Below are 25300 nucleotides of genomic sequence, written 5' to 3' on the forward strand. Positions count from 1 at the left end.
AATAAATAAATAAAAACCAAAACTCAATAACCCCAAATTTCTTCTTGAGATGTAAGCATGATTATGATCACATCATTCAAATTTCCCCAGGGAATACTTATCAGGAATCAAAGCTATAACCAAACTACCCAAGATAAAAATCTTGTGATCCATAAATACATTTCTTGGAGCGATCTGTAAAAAAAATTTTTTTTATTTATTCCCATTTGTTGCCCTTGTTGTTTTGTGATCTATAAATTTAACCACCACACACTCTGTGGGAAACCAGCTCACGTTTTAATTGTGACATTTGAAAATTGTACAAGTGTTTTGATGCCTACCCCTCCCCCCATATGCAGTCTGTTAAAATGACAGGAAACACACCAATCACAGGTTTAATAAGTTTATCCTTTCAGTTCCTATTTGCAATACCCCATATTCCTTTGAAATACCAGACAGAACAGCAGTAGCCAACAGTGAATTTAGACCTTTAGAGATTACAAATTCAGCTTCTCTTGAGCATTCTGTGTTACAGTGGCACATGTCCAAAACTGGTACCTCCCTGTAGCTGGGAAACTGAGAAAAGTACCAGAGAGGAAAGCATTCTTCCCCACTAGAGGAAGAGAAGAAATCACTCTTCAAATCCCAGCAGACCTGGCTGTGAGATCTTTCCTCCTGTCCCATGTTTTCAGACTTGTTTTTTGCAGTGGACCAAACAGAGACCAAAATCTAACCTGAGTTACAAGAAACAAGACAGTGATGGCTGTAAGGGAGTGGCAGGAGTGGCTGAGAGACTCCTTCAGCCCCCCAAACATCTGATATATGTGCTTCACAGGAAAACAACAATAAAAATAACAAGTCACAAAATACAACAGCTAGAATTATAAAATCCATTTGTCCCAGGGTCCCAGGGCAGTGGGTGGCAGGTGGGGGGGGATGGGGTGTAGGGAGAGATGGCACAGGGAAAACAACTTCCTCACGTGGGTCCAGGCACAGGGGCTGGCTGGAAAATGCTAGAAAAGAGCTGCAGAAACCCGAGGTCCTAACTGGTGTTAAAAATCCACATGCTGGTTTCAGGAAGAGGCTGCAGCCTTCCTTGTACCAGAGACAAGAATTCCAATTTCTCAGAGATTGGGAATAGGCAGTGGGCCCTCGGCGGAGCGGGTCGTGCCTTCCCCGGTGGGAAGGTGAACACAGGAAAGAGCTGCCTTGGTCTCTTCCACTCCCACCCGCCCCTCCAGATGCCAGGCAACTCAATGGCCTGCAGTGGCCTTCAGTTTGGCAGGAGATGGATGTGGTGAAGGGAACTTATCTGCAGAGACCGAGCTACTCAGGGCAGACTGCAGGTAGACCGTCTTGTGGAAGAGTCTGTTGCTTAAGAAAACCACCAAGGAGAAGAGGCGCAACTGGAAAAGGCTAAAAGGTAAGAGAACCAATGTTAGACCCCGAGTGGATTAAAATCAGCTTTAGCTAGGTGTCAATGGACTTGACTAAATCAAACAACATGATTTTCTCTTTAGAAAACAAGGCAATTGCTATCTAAAGGCTGAAGAGAGAGAACACCAGGTAGGGTGAATGCATGGCCAGCACATGGCCCCAGTTCAAACCCCAGCACCAGATGCAAGGTGCCATGACACTAGGGATGGTCGGGTATTGGGTGTCCCTTCCTCACTCTGAAGGCAACCACAAGCAGCGGAATCACTAGTGCTCAACCCCCACACTACTTACCACCCCTCCAAACTGTCCTGCAAAAGAAAAAGGAAATCTGAAGGAAGAAGTAGAAATAGCATTTGTCATGCAAATGACTCAGGTTCACATGTGGTCCTACCACACTGGAGAAACTTGAGTGCTGTGGTGTCTTTCCTTCTCCATCTCTCTCTGAAAAAGTCAGCCTGAAATGGCAAAATCCCAGCAATGACAAAGAAAGAGCTGAAGGAAGGAAGGAAGGAAGTGAGGGAGTGAGGGAGGGAGGAAGGAAGGGAACATTGATAAACAAGGTGAACCACTACTTAGAGTAGCAGGGCTTATAGGAAATAAGTGCTGTATAGAAATACTGTCCTGGGAGTCAGGCGGTAGTGCAGTGGGTTAAGCACACATGGCATGAAGTGCAAGAACCAGCACAAGGATCCTGGTTCAAGCCCCCGGCTCTCCACCTGCAAGGGAGTCACTTCACAGGCGTTGAAACAGGTCTGCAGGTGTCTATCTTTCTTTCTCCCTCTCTATCTCCCCCTCCTCTCTCCATTTCTTTCTGTCCTAACAACAACAATAATAACCACAACAACAATATAAAGGGCAACAAAAGGGAAAAAATATATATAAAGAGGTTGTTATCCCCATCAAGATCCCAAGCACATTTTTTAGGAGAATAGAAAAAATGCTACAAATGTTTATCTGGAACCAGAAAAGACCTAGAATTGCCAAAACAATCTTGAGAAAAAAGAACAGAACCGGAGGCATCACACTCCCAGATCTCAAACTGTATTATAGGGCCATTGTCATCAAAACTGCTTGGTACTGCAACATGAACAGACACAATGACCAGTGGAATAGAATTGAGAGCCCAGAAATGAGGCCCCACACGTATGGACATCTAATCTTTGACAAAGGGGCCCAGACTATTACATGGGGGAAGCAGAGTCTCTTCAACAAATGGTGTTGGAAACAATGGGTTGAAACATGCAGAAGAATGAAACTGAATCACTGTATTTCACCAAATACAAAAGTAAATTCCAAGTGGATCAAGGACTTGGATATTAGACCAGAAACTATCAGATACTTAGAGGAAAATATTGGAAGAACTTTTTTCCGCATAAATTTTAAAGACATTTTCAATGAAACGAATCCAATTACAAGGAAGACTAAGGCAAGTATAAACCTATGGGACTGCATCAAATTAAAAAGCTTCTTCACAGCAAAAGAAACCACTACCCAAATCAAGAGACCCCTCACAGAATGGGAGAAGATCTTTACATGCCATACATCAGATAAGAGTTTAATAACCAACATATATAAAGAGCTTGCCAGACTCAACAACAAGACAACAAATAACCCCATCCAAAAATGGGGGGAGGACTTGGACAGAATATTCACCACAGAAGAGATCCAAAAGGCCGAGAAACACATGAAAAAATGCTCCAAGTCTCTGATTGTCAGAGAAATGCAAATCAAGACAACAATGAGATATCACTTCACTCCTGTGAGAATGTCATACATCAGAAAAGGGAACAGCAGCAAATGCTGGAGAGGGTGTGGGGTCAAAGGAACCCTCCTGCACTGCTGGTGGGAATGTAAATTGGTCCAACCTCTGTGGAGAACAGTCTGGAGAACTCTCAGAAGGCTAGAAATGGACCTACCCTATGACCCTGCAATTCCCCTCCTGAGGATATATCCTAAGGAACCCAACACAGCCATCCAAAAAGATCTGTGTACTCATATGTTCTTGGCAGCACAATTTGTAATAGCCAAAACCTGGAAGCAACCCAGGTGTCCAACAACAGATGAGTGGCTGAGCAAGTTGTGGTATATATACACAATGGAATACTACTCAGCTGTAAAAAAAGGTGACTTCACTGTTTTCAGCCGATCTTGGATGGACCTTGAAAAAATCATGTTGAGTGAAATAAGTCAGAAACAGAAGGATGAATACGGGATGATCTCACTCTCAGGCTGAAGTTGAAAAACAAGATTAGAAAAGAAAACACAAGTCGAACCTGAAATGGAATTGGAGTATTACACCAAAGTAAAAGACTCTGGGGTAGGTGGGTGGGTGGGGAGAATACAGGTCCATGAAAAATGAATGAAATAGTGGGGGTTGTATTGTTAAATGGGAATCTGGGGAATGTTATGCATGTAAAAAAAAAAAAAAAGAAGTAGAAACGCAAAGCAGAAATTGACTGAGTTTGGAGTATGGCACCAAAGTAAGAAAGCAGAAGTACACTAGAGTTTGCAGTGAGTACCTCCCTAATACTTCCTCTCCACTTTTCCCAGCTTTGGGTCCATGATTGCTCAACAATTTGTTTGGCTTTGTATGTTAACTCTCTTTTCAGTCACCAGGTTCCAGGTGTCATCAGGATGCCGGCCAGACTTCCCTGGATTGAAGACCCCACCAATATGTCCTGGAGCTCAGCTTCCCCAGAGACCCACCCTACTAGGGAAAGAGAGAGGCAGACTGGGAGTATGGACCGACCAGTCAACGCCCATGTTCAGCGGGGAAGCAATTACAGAAGCCAGACCTTCTACCTTCTGCAACCCACAATGACCCTGGGTCCATGCTCCCAGAGGGATAGAGAATGGGAAAGCTATCGGGGGAGGGGGTGGGATATGGAGATTGGGCGGTGGGAATTGTGTGGAGTTGTACCCCTCCTACCCTATGGTTTTGTTAATTAATCCTTTCTTAAATAAAAAATAAAATAAAAATAAAAAAGAGGTTGTATTGTTAAATGGGAAACTGGGGAATGTTATGCATGTACAAACTATTGTATTTACTGTTGAATGTAAAACATTAATTCCTCAATAAAGAAATAAAATTAAAAATTAAAAAATATATATATATAAAGAAATACTGTCCTATGGCTGACTACAGAGCACAAACTTCACAGCCTGTGTCTAAAGATCATGTGATCATGTGCTGTATGCCATCAGTTTCAAGTGCAAGCCAGTTAACACTCACAGAGCAGACATTGAGCTTTGCTGGAAAGCAAACTCCTGCAAAAATCCAAACTCATGCAAATTTCTAAAGCATCTTCACTATTTAAGCAGCATTAACCAGAGAGTAACTGAACTTTTCTTTCAAATGATGTACATTTACAATGCTACTTGGTAACAAGTTATTTTAAAATACTGAATGTTACTATCACTATCAAAAACTCACATAGCCAGAGAACATGGTCCACATTTTCCCCTGGTATAGACTGGTCATTTGCATAGAAATGAGGTTTGGTATGGGTGCATACAAATGCCTTATATCTACTGAATTACTAGGTTTCTTTTAAAATATATTTTATTTAGTTATCTATTTAGGAGACAGAGAGAGATAAGAGAGGAGAGGGGTGGTAGAGACACCTACAGCTACAGCACTGCTTCACCATTTATGAAGCTTTCCCTCTGCATGTGGGGACCGGGGGCTTGAACTTGGGTCCATGTGCACTGTAATCTGTGCACTTAACCAGCTGCACCACCACCTGGATCCCTGAATTGTTAATTTTTTAAGCTTTTTTAGAAATGTTTTTCATGAGAGAGAAACACCAAAGCACTGCTCAGCTCAGCATATAGCAAATTCTTGAGGCCTCAGGCATGAGACTGAAGTGCTAAAATTTAAGAGTGTGTACAATAGGATCAATTTTTGAAACATGTTTAAGGGTTTACCCCCAAAGTGTTTTTCTCTCATTAAATTATATATTGGGCTGAGGAGACAGCGTAATGGTTACACAAAGTCATGTATGAGGTTTCAAAATCCCCAGTACCATTGTAATAAACCAAAACTGAGCAGTGTTCTGGTAAAATAATAATAAATAAATAAATTCACTGGGGCCAGTAGTGGCTCACCTGGTTGAGTGCACATATTACAGTGCACAAGGACCCTGGTTCAAGCTCCTAGCTACCATGGACAAGGGGGAAAGCCCCAGGAGCAGCAAAGCAGTGCTGCAGGTGTCTCTCTCCTTATCTCCCTCGTCTCTTTCAATTTCTCTATCTTTATCCAAAATACATAAGTAAATAAAAATGTTTTCCTGCAGCGTAAGAGGTTATTTTAAAAAGTATCATTCCGGGAGTCAGGCAGTAGCACAGCGGGTTAAGCACACATGGCGCAAAGCGCCAAGGACCAGCTTAAGGATCCCGGTTCGAGCCACCAGCTCCCCACCTGCAGGGGAGTCGCTTCACAGGTGGTGAAGCAGGTCTGCAGGTGTCTTTCTCTCCCCCCTCTGTCTTCTCTCTCTATTTCTCTCTGTCCTATCTAACAACAACGACATTAATAACAGTTATTACTGCAACAATGACAAAAAAATAAACAGGGACAACAAAAGGGAAACTAAATTAAAACTTAAAAAAAAAAAAAGAGAGAGTATCATTCCAAATGGCCAGGAAGTGGCACAGCTGGTTAAACGCACACATTACTATGTACAAGGACCCTGGTTCAAGCCCTCCGCTCCCCACCTGCAAGGGGATGCTTCACAAGTGGTAAAGCAGGTTTGCAGGTCTCTCTCTCTCTCTCCCACCCCCTCCCTCTCTCCCTCTCTCTCTCCCTTACTTTCTACATATCCTAGTTAATAAAAATAGGAAAAAAAAACATCATTTCAATCATTATTCACAGCCCCAAGGCCTCATATAAACAATGTATAGCACTGGCAAATACTCACTAGGCTTTACCAGGGGTCTTTGCTTCATTAGCGCTGATAATGAATAAAGGAAAGAGGATAGAGAAGAGGCAGCCACTGTAAGGAGAAAAAAAAAGTTAGTGAGACATTCATAAAACCAATGACCTTGAAGAAAGTAGCAGCCTGACAATTCCTGCCTCTTACACCAACATTTTGGCTTAGTGAAACCTCAGTATAACAAAAACAAATAAAAACACCATAAAATAAAGGGATTTTCTAAGCACCAGCTGTTTGTTACCTCTCTCTTTAATTATCTTTACTTATTTACTGGGTAGAGACAGCCAGAAATTGAGAACGATGGGGGAGAGAGAGGAGAGACAGACACCTGCAGGACTGCTTCACCACTTGCAAAGCTTTCTCCCTGCAGGTGGGGACCAGGGGCTCAAACCTGGGTCCTTGAGCACTGTAATGTGTGTACTTAACCAGGTGCACCACCACCCAGACCGTTTAATACTTCTCCAAGAGGCAACATAAGAGTGTGGCATCGCATCAGGATGCTAGCCAGGCTTCCCTGGACTGAAGACCCCACCAATGTGTCCTGGAGCTCAGCTTCCCCAGAGACCCACCCTACTAGGGAAAGAGAGAGGCAGACTGGGAGTATGGACCGACCAGCCAATGTCCATGTTCAGCGGGGAAGCAATTAGAGAAGCCAGACCTTCCACCTTCTGCAACCCACAACGACCCTGGGTCCATGCTCCCAGAGGGATAGAGAATGGGAAAGCTACTGGGGAGGGGGTGGGATATGGAGATCGGGCGGTGGGAATTGTGTGGAGTTGTACCCCTCCTACCCTATGGTTTTATTAATTAATCCTTTCTTAAATAAAAAAAAAATTTAAAAAAAAAAAAGAAAGAAAGAAAGTGACTGGGATCCATGTGGATTCAGTCGGCTAGGAAGGATCGTCAGTTTCCCCAATGAATGGAAAAAAAAAAAAAAGAGTGTGGCATCGGGAGTCGTCCAGTAGTACAGCGGATCGGCATAAGGATCCCGGTTCAAGCCCCCGGCTCCCCACCTGCAGAGGAGTTGCTTCATAGGCGGTGAAGCAGGTCTGCATCTGTCTATCTTTCTCTCCCCCCTCCTCTCTCCATTTCTCTCTGACCTATCTAACAATGATGACATCAATAATAACTACAACAATAAAAAACAACAAGAGCAACAAAAGGGAAAATAAATAAATTTTTAAAAAGTGTGGTATCCAGGATCAGTCAGAATAGATTTGAATGCTGACAAGTGTGTATGACCGTACGTCTTTATTTTATTTTATTTTATTTTATTTTATTTTATTTTATTTTTATTTTTGACCAAGGCACTGCTCAGCTCTGGCTTATGGTGGTGTGGAGGATTGAACCTGGGATGTGAGAGCATCAGGCATAACTATTATGCATAACCACTATGCATAACCATTATGCTATACCCCCACCCTATGATTGTATGTCAAGGAGGAAATTTGTACTAATCTTCTTAGAGACAAAAAAGAATGTAGAATGCTCACAAAGAAGCAGGAATACAGAAGGTGTTCCCTTACTGCATCTTTCTTCTTCTTTTTTTAATAAAAAAAAAAAAAAAAAGGAGAAAGAGACACCAACAGCACAGCCTCACTGCTTATGATGTTTTCCTACAAGTGGGGACCAGGGGCTTGAAACTGGGTCCTCGTGCATGATAAGGTGTGTGCTCAACCAGGTGTGCAATTCACCAGTCCCCTTCAAGACCTCTGCACATATTACCTGATAATGTATGAGGACTGCATTGCAGTGAGGAAAGCCAGGGGCAAACCAAATCCAAAATAGTAAGGCCAATTCCTTTCTATGTTTGACAACCGCTGGTGCATTTCAATTCCTAAAACAAGAGAGGCAGTATCATTAGATTTTGTATTTCCTTTCAGTCAAATGATTAAACATGGTAGATGAATTATTTCAAGTTTGGGTTTTCAGTAATATATCTGCCATTCAGAACACAGCTATAGGATGTACATTAGAATTTACAAATCTGCCATGACGCTCCCATCCAAAGCTTTTGCAATTCATTAATCACAGTTTCAAAGTTGGCAGATTAAGCAGAATATCCTCCTTTGTCAGGATTAGCCTTGAACAAAAGCGAGATATCAAATAATTAAGTCATCCTGTAGAAATCAGTTCACCTCACTCAACCATACACACCAAGACAAATACACCAAGGACCTTTAAAACATCCCTCAAGTAGGGATTTTGGCGGTAGCGCAGTGGGTTAAGTGCACGCGAAGCGCAAGGACAGGCATAAGGATCTTAGTTCAGAGGCTCCAGCTCCCCACCTGTAGGGGATTTGCTTCAAAGGAGGTGAAGCAGGTCTGCAGTTGTCTTTCTCTCACCCCGCCTTTCCCTCCTCTCTCCATCTCTCTGTCCTATCTAACAACGACATCAATAACAACAACAATAACTACAACAATAAAAAACAGCAAGGGCAACAAAAGGGAAAATAAATAAATAAAAAACATGCCTTGGGGCTGGGCAGTAGCGCACCAGGTTAAGCACACATGGTGTGAAGTGCAGGGACCAGCACAGGGATCCTGGTTCGAGCCCCAAGCTCCCTCCATGCAGTGGGGTTGCTTCACAATGAATGAAGCAGGTCTGCAGGTGTCTTTCTCTCCCTGTCTTCCCCTCCTCTCTCAAATTTCTCTCTAAACAATCCAACAACAGCAATAACCACAGTAACAATAATAATAAGGGCAAGAAAGGTAGGAAAAAAATGGCCTCTATGAGCAGAGGATTCATAGTGTAGGCAGCGATAACCCTGGAGGCCAACAACAACAAAATCCTTCAAAGAATTTGAATACAGGGGCTGGCAGTAGCACAGTGGGTTAAGCACAAAGCACAAGGACCAGCATAAGGATCCCAGTTCAAGCACCCCGGCTCCCCACTTGCAGGGGGGTCGCTTCACAAGTGGTGAAGCAGGTCTGCAAGTGTCTATCTTTCTCTCTCCCTTTCTGTCTTCCTCTCCTCTCTCAATTTCTCTCTGTCCTATTCAAGAACAATAACAACAACAATAAACAACAAGGGCAACAAAAGGGGGGGGGAAGTCCACAGGAGCAGTAGATTCATACTGCAGGCACCGAGCCCCAGCAATAACCCTGGAGATAAAAAAAAAAAAAGAGGGAGTCAGGTGGTAGAATAGTGAGCTAAGTGCATGTGGCGTGAAGTGCAAGGACCGGCTTAAGGATCCCGGTTCGAGACCCCAGCTCTCCACATGCAGTGGAGATACATCACAGGTGGTGAAAAGCAGGCCTGCAGGTGTCTGTCTCCCCCCCCAGACTTTCCTTCCTCTTTCCATTTCTCTCTGTCCTAACAACGATGACATCAACAACAGCAATAATAACTACAACAATAAAACAAGGGCAACAAAAGGGAAAACAAACAAATAAATAAACAAAATCTTTTTAAAAAAAGAAAGAAAAAAGAAAAATTCAAATAAAAGAAAGAATTTGAATACACTCACTCATGTCAAGTGGAGGCCATTTCCCCCATTTTTTTTATTGGATAGAACAGAGAGAAATTGAGAGGGGAAGAGGAGGGGAAGATAGAGAGAGAACAAGAAAGACAGACACCTGCAAACCTACTTCACCTCTTGTGAAGCATCCCCCCTGCAGGTGGGGAGCCAGGGGCTTGAACTGGAATCCTTGTGAAGATCCTTGTGCTAACCCAGTGCATTTATAGTCTGGCCCCTTTCTTCCTTTCTCTCTCTCTCTCTAATATATATATATATATATATATATATATATATCTTTAAGATTTTATTTATTTATTTATTTATTTTTGAGAAAGATAGAAGGAGAGAGAGAGAGAATGAGACATCACTCTGGTACGTGTATTGCCAGGAATTGTGCTTGGGACCTCATGCTTGAGAGCCCAATGCCTTATCCACTGTGCCATCTCCTGGACCACTCAATTTAGTTTCTCATTCAGAATAGCTCTTGCTCTTTTATGCCACTTTATGGTGCAGTCAGGTACATCACACAAAGGTAATGTGACATCCCCCAGACTCCCAAGATAAAAAAATAAACTCCCCAGAGCCAAAAATAAATTCCCTCTTGCCAAAGAGGCCACTTCCCTCCAAAGACAGTTTGCCAAGGACCTAAGTATTGAAAAGTTGAAGTCTGCTAAAACACACCATTTCCGGGAGTCGAGCTGTAGCACAGCGGGTTAAGTGCATGTGGCGCAAAGCGCAAGGACCGGCGTAAGGATCCCAGTTCGAGCCCCCGGCTCCCCACATGCAGGGGAGTCGCTTCACAGGTGGTGAAGCAGGGTCTGCAGGTGTCTATCTTTCTCTCCCCCCATCTGTCTTCCCCTCCTCTCTCCATTTCTCTCTGTCCTATCCAACAATAACGGCATCAGTAACAACAATAACTACAACAATAATACAAGGGTAACAAAAAGGGAATAAATAAATAAATAAATAAATAAATGAAACACCAGAGCAAGGCTTAGCTCTGGTTAAAAAAACAAACAAACAAAAAAACCACATCATTTCCAAACTGGACCTCCAACTTTCTTTAGATGGACTTACCTTTATTAAACCAACGATATTCAAAGCAATACAGTGAGTAGAGAAGGGACATATGCAGGAGACTAACCAGTTGACCAATGAGATAGATGGGAAAGAGACTAACAAACATCCCCTGAAAAACAAGTTAACAGGAAATCTTGATTCCAGCACTTCAGAGACCCAACACTATCCACCCACCTGCACTGAGCCAACCCTGTGCCCACATGGCTTCATAGCTGTCCCTGGAGTTTCTAAATAACAGCAGAAAGCAGGGTAGAGAGGTAGAAGCACACTACCTATGTCTAAATTTGCTCCTTGATTTCTCTTTTTTTTTTTTTTTTTTGCCTCCAGGTTTATTTCTGGGACTCAGTGTTAGCACTACGAATCTGCTGCTCTTGGTGGCCATTTTTTTTCAATTTTATTGAAGAGGACAGAGATAAATTGAGAGAAAGGGGAGAGATAGAGGGAGACAGAGGGGCCAGGCGATGGCGTGCCAGGTTAAGTGCACATGTTACAATGAACGAGGACCTGTTTTCAAGTCCCTGGTCCCCACCTGTAGGGGGGAAGTTTCACAAGTGATGAAGCAGTGCTCTCCCTCTCTGTCTCCATCTTCCTCTCAATTTCTGGCTTCTCTAGTAAATAAATAAATATTTAAAAGAGAGAGGGAGACAGAAAGATAAGACACCTGCAGACCTGCTTCACTGCTTGTGAAGCGGACCCCCTGCAGGTGGGGAGCCAGCTGGTTAAGTGCACTAACCGGCTACACCACTGCCTGTTTCACTCGTTCTTGATTTCTTTAGTTGTTTCTGTGGGGAGAATAACCTCTCGGCCCCAGGACAACAGCAATGCCACCTCTCTGTGACGCTCCCCCAACAGCGTGTTTGCACCCGTGCGCATGTGTCCTGAGGAGACCAGTCTCACCTGAATGAGGAAAAGCGCCTGGAGCAAGAGGTTGAAGAGCATATCAGCAATGATTTTGCTGACACTAGGGAATGGGTGAGGCTTCCTCCCTGATACCTCAAATGCAAGATCAGCTATGTCCTGGAACAGAGAAAATCATTCACCAAAACATAAATCAAATTATTGTCCTACTAGTCCCCTTCCCTCCCCCCAAGCTAAGGCTGCTATCTGCCACCAGCCCTGCCAGGTGAGAACAGGCCCTGGGGAACTGCCAGTGAGATGCTTCACTGACCCCAGACAATTAATCCTTTTACAAACGCACAAAAATCTCCCACTAGTTGCTGAGCTGCTGGGCCAAGAAAGACTGCCCTGTAAAACTGCTCCCCTCATAGTCACTAACTTCATAGGCTAAACCCCACCACCTGTCTCCCCAGCATGCTGTTGGACCTAGAGCCTCTCCCACCCTGAACCTACTTGAAACCATATAGCATTCACAACTTTGCTAAGCACAAAGAGCGGGAGCACCCAGAGAGCGCTGAAAATGGATGTGAGGAAGAATTCCAGCCACGACCAGACATCTCCATGCAGTGATGGGTCACCTGGGAAGGGGCAAGAGTTGTCAGTTTCACCTGGTGAAGTAGAAAACCAGGAGACTCAACAGGGAACCCCAATTTGAGGTGATTCTCTCCATCATACACACCACTGTATCCTGCCAGAATATGACTGTTCCCCACAACATTTTTCTTTGCTGACATGCCGCCTGCTGGCCACAGCTCCAGCTCAGAGTAGCCACAGCTACGTGCTGCCTAGCTTGGGACAAATCCATTGACCTTACTTAGTGCCTGAGCTTAAATCCTAGCTCAGCCAGTTACTATGGGTTTGACTTTCAAGTTTCTTTCTTTCTTTCTTTTTAATATTTATTTATTCACAAGAAAGATAGGAGGAGAGACCAGAGCATCACTCTGGTATATGTGCTGCCGGGGTTTGAACTCAGGACCTCATAGTTGAGAATCCAATACCTTATCCACTGCGCCACCTCCCAGACCACTCAAGTTTATTTCTATTTCCCCTTCCATAATGGGATATGTGACATTATTCTATCAAAGAGTGGAGTGGTCTGGGCTCCTGGTACATAGGAGAGTTTATAGCATGAAGACACTTACCAATAATCTGGGCTGTCACTGACTGAAGAACAGGAATGAACACTCGATAAAACAAGAGGAGACTGAACTAAAGGAGAGAAGCAATAAAGTCAGCATTAAAAGCCTTTTTTTAAAACAAGACTTTCATGATCCAGGGTTATTATTTTCCAGATAAAGGTGCCTTTAATAAATTAGGAGGTCTTAAGAGGCACCAATACTAGAAACATGTTACTTTCCCAACACCCCAGCTCAGAATACCAATGCCAACACTGCCAGGACAAACAGCAGTCCTCTGAGAAACACACAAGAACTTAAATAATGGTGAGCCCAAGAACCAAGCAAACAGCAAATATGTGGTGACACTTTACTACTTAGATCTAACAGCTGAAAATACCCAGGAAGTGTTTCAATTAGAAGTTAAATTACATTGATTTCCAAGTCAAAGGAAGTATTTAACTACCAGTTTTTCAGAGTACTCAATTTCTCTTGAGCCTGTGTTGGTTGACAATGAGTGGCTGGCAATTTCCTGTTGTGGGTTTGACAGTAACCCATTCTTTTTGGTCAACTGCTATGACCAGATGCAGCCACCTTCCCTCTGATTCCCCAGAATTGGTTTTGGCAAAACTATCCAGCAACAGGCAAAAGAACACATTGTCTACAACAACACTAAGCATTGAGAGAGAGAGAGAGAGAGAGAGAGAGAGAGAGAGGGAATGCAAGAGGGGGGGAAGAAAGAGAGATCAAATTGTATATTCAGGGTCATCCATGACATCTCATAAAAGTGTACTTTGAGTGGAGAAAACATCGCTGCAGCAGCCCAAATGGAAGTTACCTGTCTCAGTTTCAATAAAACAGTTGAGGAGTATGAACAAAGCAACAACCTGAAGATGTTCACACAGCATCTGAAAGTTAAGGAATAGGAGCTTACCCAGAACACTCCGCCATTCCAAGCACAGCACTGGAAAATTCTATTGACAATCCGGGGCTCACTGGAAAAGACCACATGGCTTTAGCTCAGGGGGCATTTAGGCTTCCTCCACATTGTCATGCAGTAGCTCTCCATTTCACATCTCTTACAGATGTCATATTACATTCCCAGAAACTGTTGTTCTCCCAATGTTCTAATGTTAATGAGAAAGGACTAAAAATAATCCTCAAAAGCAGTTTTTCATAAAAAAAAAATACATTTTCCCCTTGGGGTAGGAAGATAGAGCATGGGATTTGCATGTAAGAAGTCCCAGGATTGATGTGTCTCTCTCTCTCTGTCTCATTCTTTTTTATTATTATTATTTTACTTATTTATTAATGAGAAAGATAGGAGGAGAAAGAACCAAACATCACTCTGATTTATGTGCTGCAGGGGATTGAACTCAGGACCTCATGTTTGAGAATCCAATGCTTTATCTACTGTGCCACCTCCTAGACCATAACCAAGTTCAATCTCCAGCACCAAGCTGAGCAGGTCTCTTGCAAACAAAGCAAAACCAAATTTTAAAACAAACAAACAAAAAAACAACAGGGAGTAGGGGGTCGGGCGGTGGTGCAGTGGGTTAAGCGCACGTGGTGCAAAGCGCAGGGACCGGCGTAAGGATCCCGGTTCGAGCTCCCGGCTCCCCACCTGCAGGGGAGTCACTTCACAGGCGGTGAAGCAGGTCAGCAGGTGTCTATCTTTCTCTCCCCCCTGTCTTCCCCTCCTCTCTCCATTTCTCTCTGTCCTATCCAACAACGAACAACATGAACAATGGCAATAATAATAACTACAATAAGGCTACAACAACAAGGGCAACAAAAGGGGGAAAAATGGCCTCCAGGAGTGGTGGATTCATGGTGCAGGCACCAAACCCAGCAATAACCCTGGAGGGAAAAAAACAACAACAACAAAACAGGGAGTCTGGTGGTAGCACAACGGGTTAAGTGCACGTGGTGCAAAGCGCAGGGACCAGTTTAAGAATCCTGGTTAGAGCCCCTGGCTCCCCACCTGCAGGGGAGTCACTTCATAGGCTGTGAAGCAGGTCTGGAGGTGTCTATCTTTCTCTCCCCTTCTCTGTCTTCCCCTCCTCTCTCCATTTCTCTCTGTCCTATCCAACAACGACATCAATAACAAGAACAATAACTACCACAACAATGAAAAACAACAAGGGCAACAACAAAAGAGATAATAAATAAATATGTAAAAAAACAAAAAACAAACCCCCCCCAAAAACTGAATTAAGCAAATTAACAAAATATATTAAAAATGTTTCTTCCTAAGCCCCAAAATGGAAGACTAAAAAATTGTGGGAAGACATCCAGAATAGTCTCAGCATGTGAGGTTGGTTTGAACTGGCTACAGGATTGTGCAATCCATGGCCTGATCATTCTGCCTGGTCAACAAAGAGCTGTAACTCCTCAAACATGGAGAGGTGTCAATGGAGCCAAAGCTCCAGGTGCCATAGCACCAGGCCATAGCCTATTTGATATCTGATATGAATGAGGGGCTACATAATTTGCTGACCACGGCAGCCATAAAAGCTGCGAATGCCGCTAAGGAGAGACCTTGAATATTAGAGGAGACTTCTAGCTTTACCTCTCCTTATTTGTGGTGCCTCCTTATGCAGATTTTTCCCTCCACTTGATCCTAGTATCAAACTGTTCTACTAATTTTAAAATTCTTCTGACTGATCTTGAACTAGTAAAAATCAGGGGACCCAATGGGCAGGGCCTCACTACTAATTTTATATCAAGAAAGTAAGTTGGTGGGAGTCAGGCAGTAGTGCAGCGGGTTAAGTGCATATGGTGCAAAGCACAAGGACCACCATAAGGATCCCGTTGGAGCTCCCAGCTCCCCACTTGCAAGGGAGTTGCTTCACAGGAGGTGATGCAGGTCTGCAGGTGTCTATCTTTCTCTCAACCTCTGTCTTCCCCTCCTCTCTCCATTTCTCTCTGTCCTATCTAACAATGACGACATCAACAACAACAGTAACAATTTTAAAAAAACAAGGGCAACAAAAAAGGGAAAATAAATAAATAAAGTAAGTTAGTGTGAACCATGCTGTGCCTCTTTAAAACCAGACTTGAGTCTTAAGTAATTATTCACTGATCTTGTATTGGAAATTGCAAGTCACCCCACAAAAAAAAAAAAAAAAGAAATCTAAGAGTTTTTCTATTAATAATTCACGGGCCAGAAAAATAGCTCACTGGATAGTGAGCCTGTTTTGTCATGCATGTAGCCCAAGTTTAAGCTTTGATGCTGTGATATCTTTCTCTCTCTGTTCTCTGTCTACCTGAAAAAGTCAGCCTGGAGCAGTGAAGCCACACAGACAGCAAAAAAATAAACTAATTCACATTTTCCTAGAAATCTCCACTAATGCAAATACTTTTTTTAAAAAAAAATATTTTTATTTATTAATGAGAAAGGAAGAGAGAGAGAAAGAACCAGCCATCACTCTGGTACATGTACTGCCAAGGATTGAACTCGCGACCTCATGCTTGAGAGTCCAATGCTTTACCACTGTGCCATCTCCCAGACCACCAAATCCTTCTCTTGTAGCCAGCAAGTAGCAGTGGATAAAGCATTGAAATATCAAGCACAAGGTGCTGAGTTCAGACCTGGCACTGTCTGTGGATGATGCTCTGGCTCCCCCCCCCATATAAATAAACAAATAAATATTAAAATACTTTCTCTTATGGTCCTTGATTTACCATTCTAATTTAGGATTCAAGATATTTTGAGTGGGGCCAGGTGGTGGCACACCTGGTTGAGCTTGAGTGTGCATGTTACACTGTGCAAGGACCCAGGTTCAAGCCCTTGATCCACACCGGCAGGGAGGAAGCTTTAAGAATGGCGAAGCAGTGCTGCAGGTGTCTCTCTCCCTCACTATCATCCCCTTCCCTCTCAATTTCTGGCTGTGTCTATCCAATAAATACGTAAAGATAATTAAAAAAAAAAAAAGATATTTTGAGCAAGGGCTATTGCTAGGCCCTCATTTAAGTCAATATTGTCAGGGCAACCATATTTTCCACGTCCTAATTACAATAAATACAGAGGGGTGTTGATTCTCCAAGTCATTCTGTGGAGCCTCCTCCCCTAAGGGCCAGTCTCCTCTTGCTGGGCCCCTCCCTTAGACATGCCCACCTGCCCCCCCCCAACCCCTAGACCTCCTCACCTCTCCTGCTTCCTCTCGATGCTCTGAGCTCTCCTCTGTGCCAGGACACTGCTTGCCCGTCTTCGGCGCTGCTCTTCTCTTTTCTGCTGAATTCGAGCATCTAATTTGGAGATTGTACAAATTCCCCAGATGGAGTCTTTGATTCCCTATAAACAAAAGGGAAGATTAAGATCAGAGAAGACATTTCGAAGTTACAAAAGGGAAAGATCAGTAGAAGTCACTGTACTTAGCTGAGCAGTGCTCTGGTGTCTCTGTCTCTCTGAATCTTTCTGTGGCTTTCATTAAAATAAATAAAAATAATAATTTAAACATAAATAAAAGCAGTTTCTCCTTCTTTCCACCAGGGCCTCATGATATGTATGCCTTTCGATTCCACTACCTTTAGCAGACTTTTTAAAAATCATTCTTTTTTCTTTTTTTCATATTTATTTATTTATTTTCTCTTTTGTTGTCCTTGTTTTATCGTTGTTGTGGGTATTGTTACTGTTGTTATTGATGTCGGTGTTGTTGGATAGGACAGAGAGAAAAAAGAGAGGAGGGGAAGACAGAGAGGGGGAGAGAAGGATAGACACCTGCAGACTTGCTTCACCGATTGTGAGGTGACCCCCCCTGCAGATGGGGAGCTGGGGGCTTGAACCAGGATCCTTATTCTGGTCCTTACACTTCATGCCATGTGCGTTTAACCCTCTGTGCTACCACCCAACTCACTCTTAGTAGACTTTTCTTTCTTTTTTTTAAAAAATTTTTTTAATTTTATTTATTTATTCCCTTTTGTTGCCCTTGTTGTTTTATTGTTGTAGTTATTATTGATGTCGTTGTTGTTGGATAGGACAGAGAGAAATGGAGAGAGGAGGGGAAGACAGAGAGGGGGAGAGAAAGACAGACACCTGCAGACCTGCTTCACTGCCTGTGAAGGGACCTGCCTGCAGGTGGGGAGCCGGGGGTTCGAACCGGGATCCTGACGCCGGTCCTTGAGCTTAGCGCCACCTGCGCTTAACCCGCTGCGCTACAGCCCGACTCCCTAGACTTTTCTTTCTTTACCAGATAGTGGGTGAGAGAGACAGACATCACAGCACCACCACTAATGAGGTTTCCCCTTTGCACTGTGATCCTATGTGGTTGCTGGGGGCTTGAACATAGGTCCTTGCACACACTAACGTGTGTACTCTAAGGACCCAGTAAAAGTATGACTCTCAAGCAAGAATGCAAGGGGAAAAAAAGGGGGGTAGAATTAAGGATACTCAGAAGTAGGAGATGTGTGGGGGCTGGGTGGTAGCGCAGCGGGTTAAGCGCACATGGTGCAAAGTTCAAGCCCCCGGCTCCCCACCTACAGAGGGATCACTTCACTGGCAGTGAAGCAGATCTGCAGAGGTCTGTCTCTCCCCCTCTCAATTTCTCTCTATGTCTTTTCCAATAACAACAACAATAATAAAAAACAATAAACAACAAGGGCAACAAAAGGGAAAAAATAGCCTCCAGGAGCAGTGGATTTGTAGTGCAGGTGGATTTGCAGTGCTGAGCCCCAGCGATAGCACTGGAGCAAAAAAAAAAAAACAGTAGATGTGACTTAGAAAGAGAAGGTAGACCATAGGAAAAATGGGCAAATACATATAAATATAGATACTTATAGAAATAATAGTCAACCCCTATCTGTGATCTTAGGAGAACTATTGAAGTTTCCAAAGGAAGGAATGGCAACACAGAATTCTGGTGGTGGGAAAGGTGTGGAATTATACCCGTTATCCTAGAATTTTATAAATTAATACTAGATCACTAATAAAAAAATTATGTGGCCTGAGAGGTGGTATAATTTTATACTTCCTAGCATGAGGTTCCAAGCTCTATACCTAGCATCACCTGTGCCAGAGTAATGCTCTGGTTCCTTTTCTCTCTCTTCATATTGAGCCAGAGAGGCAGTGAGAGAGTGAAGAAGACCAAAGCTATCTATCCAAGTGAGTCACTGTCTCCTGGTTCTCTCCCTCTCAATAAATAAATCTTAAAAAATATATAATAATAGGGCGGGGGTAGATAGCATAGTGGTTATGCAAAGAGATTGTCATGCCTGAGGTTTTGAAGTCCCAGGTTCAATCCCCCGCACCACCATAAGCCAAAGCTGAGCAATGCTCTGGTGTTTCTCTGTTTTTCTCTCTCTGCATTTCTCTCAAAAATAAATAAAAAATAAAATAAAATAATAATAATAATTTAAAGGGGGAGGGGTAGACAGCATAATGGTTATGGAAAAAGACTCATATCTGAGGCTCCAAAGTCCCAGGTTCAATCCCCTGCACCACCATAAGCCAAAGTGGCGTGGTCTACTGGGGGGAAAAAGGAAGGAAGGAAGGAAGGGAGCGAGCGAGCGAGCTGGCTGGGAGCGAACCAGGTTAAGTGCACATAGTATGATGTACAAGGATCTGGGTATGAGCCCCTGGCTCCCTACCTGCAGGGGAGTCACTTCATAAAGAGTGAAGCAAGTCTGCAGGTGTCTATCTTACTCTCTCCCTCTTTGTAATTTTTAAAAATTATTATTTATTTATTTATTTAAAAATTTTATTTATTTACGAGAAAGACAGGAGGAGAAAGAACCAGACATCACTCTGGTACATGTGCTGCCAGGGATCGAATTCGGGACCTCATGCTCATGCTTGAGAGTCCAAAGATTTATCACTGCGCCACCTCCTGGACCACACTTATTTATTTTTTTACCAGAGCATTGATCAGCTCTGATTTATGGTGGTACGGGGAATTGAACCTGGGACTTTGGAGCCTCAGGAATGAGAGTCTCTTCGCTTAACCATTATGCTATCAACCCCACCCCACCCCACTTCATCCTCTCTCCCCTTCTCTCTCAATTTCTCTCTGTCTTATCCAATAAAAAATGGGAAAAATGGCCACTAGGAGGAATGGATTCATAGTACCAGCACTGAGCCCCAACAATAACCTTGTGTATGTGTGTGTGTGAATGTGTGTGTGTGAGAGAGAGAGAGATGGAGATGGGAAGATGTTTCAGTGGTCATGAAAACTCCCTCTATGTAGGGGCTCCACTTAGAGGCCTGGGGCTTGAACCTAGATCCCTATACAAGGAATGTGTGTATTCTACAGGGTGAACTGCTAGCCAGTCTCAGTAATAAAGTTTTTAAAATACCCTCAAAGAGTTAAGAGCCCCCTCCATCAGAACTGGTCTCTCTCAGGGGCCAGGCGGTGATGCACCTGGTTATATATCATCATGTGCTAGGACTCAGGCTTATACTTATGTTCATACCAGCACAGTTTGTAATAGCCAAGACTTGGAAGCAAGCCAGGTGTCCAACAGATGAGTGGCTGAGTTAAGTTGTGGTCTGTATACACAATGGAATACTACTCAGCTATTAAACATGGTGAATTCACCTTCTGTACCCCATCTTGGATGGAGTTTGACAATATCATGTCAAGTGAGATAAGTCAGAAAAGACAGAAGTTGAAAAATAAGATCAGAAGGGAAAACACCAAGCAGAACTTGGACTGGATTTGTTGTATTGCACCAAAGTAAAAGACTCTGGAGGTAGGGGGGAAGGGTTCAGGTCCTAGAACATGATAGCAGAGGAGGACCTAGTGGGGGTTGTATTTTTTTTAATTATCTTTATTTATTAGATAGAGACAGCCAGAAATCGAGAGGGAAGAGGATGATAGAGAGGGAGAGAGACACCTGCAGCCCTGCTTCACCTCTCAGGAAGCTTTCCCCTCACAGGTGGGGACCAGGGGCTTAAACCCAGGTGTGCCACCACCTGGTCCCTGGGGGTTGTATTGTTATGTTGAAATGTTATACATGCACAAACTATTCTATTTTACTGTTGACTGCAAACCATTAATTCCCCAATAACATTAGGGATATGGAGGAACCCTGTACTGTCTATAATTTTTCTTTTAGTCTACTGTTATCTCCAAAACATAAAAGTTTATTTCTATATTCTCTGAAACCAAGCTAGCCAGGACTCCAATACTAGAGATACTCACTAGAAAAGTCTCCTGAAAGATATAGAGTATCAACTACCTGAAGAGTTTATAGATAGGCTGAAAATCTATATGTGACAGACCCAACAAGTGCAATAAAAATTCTGAATTCATCAGTTCCTACAGCAAAGAGGAGAAAGTGTCCAGTTGCACTCACCCGGGCCAGGTCCTGGAGAAAGGTCTTGACACTGTCAGCCATCTCGTCACCACCAGCTACCAACTACACAGAAGAGAGCGCTGTGGCCCCTGGACTTTCATCATGAAGGACCTGGAAACAGAGGAACATTCAGAAGGGAAAACATTTATCTTCCAGCCGCTTCCTGCCTGTCCACAATCTGATCACTAACAGGAGTGCTGCTACCGCCAGCACTTTGGTGGATACATTTAAACCTGGCTCGTAGGGCTGGAGAGAGAGCACAATAGTTATGCAAAAAGGTTTTATGCCTGAGGCACCAAAGGTCCCAAGTCCAATTCCCAGCACCACCATACACCAAAGGTGAGCAATGCTATGGTAAATAAAAAAATTAACCAAATTTAAATTTTAAAAAAGCCTGGCTTATGGCAGTGTTGGGATTGAACCTAGGATCTCTGAGCCTAAGGTATGAAAGAGACATCTTAGCAGTTCCCATGTGGTGTTGGAGCTAGAACCTGTGCTGCACACATGGCAACGCTCAAATCTACCAACTATCCCTCCAGTATTACTGGTATTTATTTTGCTACCAGGGCTAAGGGGCAGAGAGAGAGAGAGAGAGAAGCACAGTTCCAGTACTCATGAAGCTTCCTCCACTGCAGCTCAAACCCAGGTCCTAGCATATGGTGTGTGTGCCCTCTACTGGGTGAGTCACTTGCCAGCCCCTGTATTATTAGTTTAAAATACTGTGGTTCCACTTAATGAGTTTAAGGTAAATAGCAACCCATTCTCAGGAGTCTGCTAAGGAACTTGGGCTTCTAGAGACCTCAGCCCCTACTGAGTCAATCCAGAGTATTCTCAACTCAAAAGAGCTGACCAGAACATGACAGGATTTCACAGGCAGCTTTTACAAGTCTCCAATTTCAAAATCTAAGCACATTTTCCTGACCTACAACCACTTTACCAAACAAGCGTATTGACCCAACTGGACCACAGCCACTAGAACTGGAAAAGCAGGGACCAGTACAGTGGCAAGCAGCTTGCACAATGCAGGACCCACCACCTGCTCAAGTCAGCTACTGCTCCGGGGCCCTCCACCTAGAGGAGGAGGAAGAAACTTCCATTACTATTCCCAAGGAAAAACCAGAAGCCCAGTGCTGAAAGGCTAACTTAGGGGCAGACAGGTAGCAAATATTCAGAGGTGAGCAGACTGCTAAGAGGACCCTGAACTCATTCTGAACCAGCTACTTCCTCAGTTCCTGAAGAAGGGCACTTAAGGAAACATTTAAAGAGTGTTTTGTTTTGTTTTGTTTTACACTACACAGAGCAATAATGTGAAGATTAAAAAAGAAGCAAGGGACGGCAAAACAGCTCACTTGGACAGTGAGCTGCAAGGTCGTGTATATTATGCAAGTTCAAGCCCAGCCCCCACTGCATTGAAGGAAGTTTTGATGCTGTGTTCTCTGTCTATAAAAAAGAAAGCAGGGAGTCAGGCTTAAGTCAGGCAGCGGCTTAAGCACAGGTGGCACAAAGCGCAAGGATGGGTGTTAAGGATCCCGGTTCCAGCCCCTGGCTCCCCACCTGCAGGGGAATCGCTTCACAAGCGGTGAAGCAGGTCTGCAGGTGTCTTTCTCTCCCCCTCTGTCTTCCCCTTCTCTCTCAATTTCTCTCTGTCCTACCCAACAACAATATCAATAACAGTAATAACCACAGCAATAAAACAAGGGCAACAAAAGGGAATAATAATTTTTAAAAAAAGCAAATTAAGAAGGCAGAGATCTTCAGCCAGCAATTTGTAGATGTTACCATGACACCAATCTGACTTCACTGGACAGATGACCTGACCAATGTACCCTGGAACCCCACCTCTGTAGAACCCTGCCCCACTAGGCAAAGATGGAAACAGGCTGGCTGTATGGATAAACCTGTCAACGCCCATGTTCAGCAGAGAAGCGATTACAGAAGCCAGACTTTCTACCTTCTGCATCCCATAATGATCCTGAGTCCATACTCCCAGAGGGATAAAGAATAGGAATGCTTCCAGTGGACGGGATGGAATGTGGAACTCTGGTGGTGGAAATTGTATGGAATTGTACCCCTCTTACCCTACGGTCTTGTTTATCATTACTAAATCAATTAAAAAGAAAAAGAAGAAGGTGGCGGCAGAGGTCATAGCACCATACTACAGACTCTCATGTCTGAGGGTCCAAAGTCCTAGGTTCAATCCCCAGCACCACCATATACCAGAGTTGAGCAGTGGGAAAAGGAAAGAAGTGAAGAAAAAGAACCTCGACTATAAAGAATCCCATAAAGGAGTTAGCTGGGAGTTGAAGGCACCCTAGCTGTCTGTGTTCCTCAAGGACCCGGACCCCCAACACGTCCAGCAGAACAGCTGTGCTACCTGGACTGTGGCCATTGACACCTGGCTTCTGCATGTACCAAGTAGCAGGTGACCTACTGACCAGCACGGACCTTTGAAGGACAAGTCCCTTCAATTGTCATGGAGGATCCTAGTAACCCATCGAGTGGGGAAGGGGTCTTGCCACTGGGAGGCCACAGAGAGTGGGAGGAGGAAACAGAAGCATCTGGTTCAGGTCGTTTTACAGATGGAGCTAGCCTCCCGGAATTAAATGGCTTGCCCAAGATCATAGCCAGGGACAGGCTCCTGCGAACGAACTTCAAGACCTGGGGTTCGAATCCTCTCATTCGGGACTTTTCATTTTCCAAGCTGGGCCACAAGGACTACCGTCTCACCTGTACAGCCCTTGGACAAAGAATTCTACACCCTGGAAATGCAGCTGGCCATGATTCCCAACAGGCATTAAACTTCCCAAGCACCTAGGGACACAGTCACTATGCCACTGAGCCCCGGTAAGGAAAATGGGGCGCTGACACAGTCCCCACAGGGTGCACAGAAGGGGAGCATCCTCACTTCTCACGGGGGTCCGGGCACGGCCTCCGAGGGCAGGGCTCGCCTAGACATGTGGTTGCCACAGGAACCGGGTCATTCCGCCTGGGGACCACGGTCCCCTCCGGAGCCGGGTGTGCGCCGGATGCCTCCTTCGCTCGCACCCACGTCCCGAGTGAAAGGTGGCCGCGCCGCTCCTGCCTAAGCACCCGCAGCCCGTGCCCGGCCAGCCCTGCCGCCCAGCGACCCCGCACGTCCCGTACCGGCCGCGCGGGCCTCCGCTCTACCGAGCCTGCACCTACCCCTCAGCTCCGCCGCCGCGTTCGGCTCCAGCCCGCTTCCCGGCCCCTCGCGGGGCCCCTCCACTCCTCGGCGCCCGGCCGCCCACTGCCGCCCGGGCGCTCCCAGGGCCCGGGCCGCTGCGCCCGCACTGGGCATGCCCGGGCCGCACGGGGCCGCTGGGAAGGCAGGCGACCGCCCAGCCCCGCAGCCCAGGGCGCAAGGGGCGGGACAGCCAGGGGCGGGGCCAGGAGCAGGGGCGGGGACACACGGACAGGCGGCTGGGAAATGCAGTCCCGCAGCCTCGGAACCTGGTCCCCCCTCCCTTCATCCCGCCTCCACCTCTGCTTTCCCGCATGTACTTTTGCAGGGTTTGCTAGTTCTAAGAAAAAAAGATCTCAGAAACCTAAGAATGGTGACACAACCAAATACAGAGGTCACCTTGGTTTATCTGGTTGGAGGTTTTCTGCAGTTCTAATGATGAAGCTTCATTCAAACCTAAGAATACTACCAGCAGCCCTGTGACAACTGAGAAGAAATATATAAATAACAGAAATAAAACTGCTACCACTGTCTCTCCAATATCACGGGCCCACTTCTACCCAGAGATGAAATTTCTTAGCATCAGGCCTCACATATTGTTATGCCTAGAAGTTTGAGTCCCTATCTCACCCCAAGAAGACCAGAATCACATGCAATAGCAAGAGCCTTTATTGGGAAGCTTAAGCTTAAGTATATAAGTATATGACAGTATATGGTTCTTTCCACTGGGGCTCAAGTGTCTCTTTTTGGTGGTGTCTCACCAAGACTGAGTCTCCGGGTTGGAAGGGATGAGGGTTTGGAGGGGGTGCAGCTTCACATATTGCTCTCAGTCTTGGCCACACACACACTTTTGGACTCGAGCTATTATCTGTAAAGAGGCAAGCAGGTTCTGATCATTAATATC

At 44.6% G+C, this 25300-nt stretch overlaps 1 protein-coding gene across 5 annotated transcripts; it reads right to left on the bottom strand.

Annotated features, from left to right (window-relative positions):
- Positions 1-369: 369 nt before the first annotated feature.
- Positions 370-24578, bottom strand: EI24 (EI24 autophagy associated transmembrane protein). Of its 5 annotated transcripts, none has more exons than XM_060179782.1 (11): positions 24378-24573; positions 21195-21305; positions 17051-17196; positions 13834-13894; positions 12927-12993; positions 12238-12362; positions 11785-11904; positions 10885-10996; positions 8073-8184; positions 6333-6407; positions 370-1395 (listed from the first exon to the last, which is right to left on the bottom strand). In XM_060179782.1, the coding sequence occupies exons 2-11, from the start codon at positions 21234-21236 to the stop codon at positions 1233-1235; spliced, it is 1023 nt and encodes a 340-aa protein (XP_060035765.1). In that variant the 5' UTR covers positions 21237-21305; positions 24378-24573; the 3' UTR covers positions 370-1232. The 5 variants fall into 5 exon arrangements, with proteins under 5 accessions (XP_060035765.1, XP_060035766.1, XP_060035767.1 ...); XM_060179783.1 differs by lacking the exon at positions 24378-24573 and adding an exon at positions 24339-24356; XM_060179784.1 differs by lacking the exon at positions 6333-6407 and having other exon boundaries at positions 24378-24572.
- Between the last annotated feature and the right edge of the window lie 722 nt (positions 24579-25300).

This window comes from Erinaceus europaeus, chromosome 20 (genome assembly GCF_950295315.1).
Source record: "Erinaceus europaeus chromosome 20, mEriEur2.1, whole genome shotgun sequence".
Classification (NCBI taxonomy): domain Eukaryota; kingdom Metazoa; phylum Chordata; class Mammalia; order Eulipotyphla; family Erinaceidae; genus Erinaceus; species Erinaceus europaeus.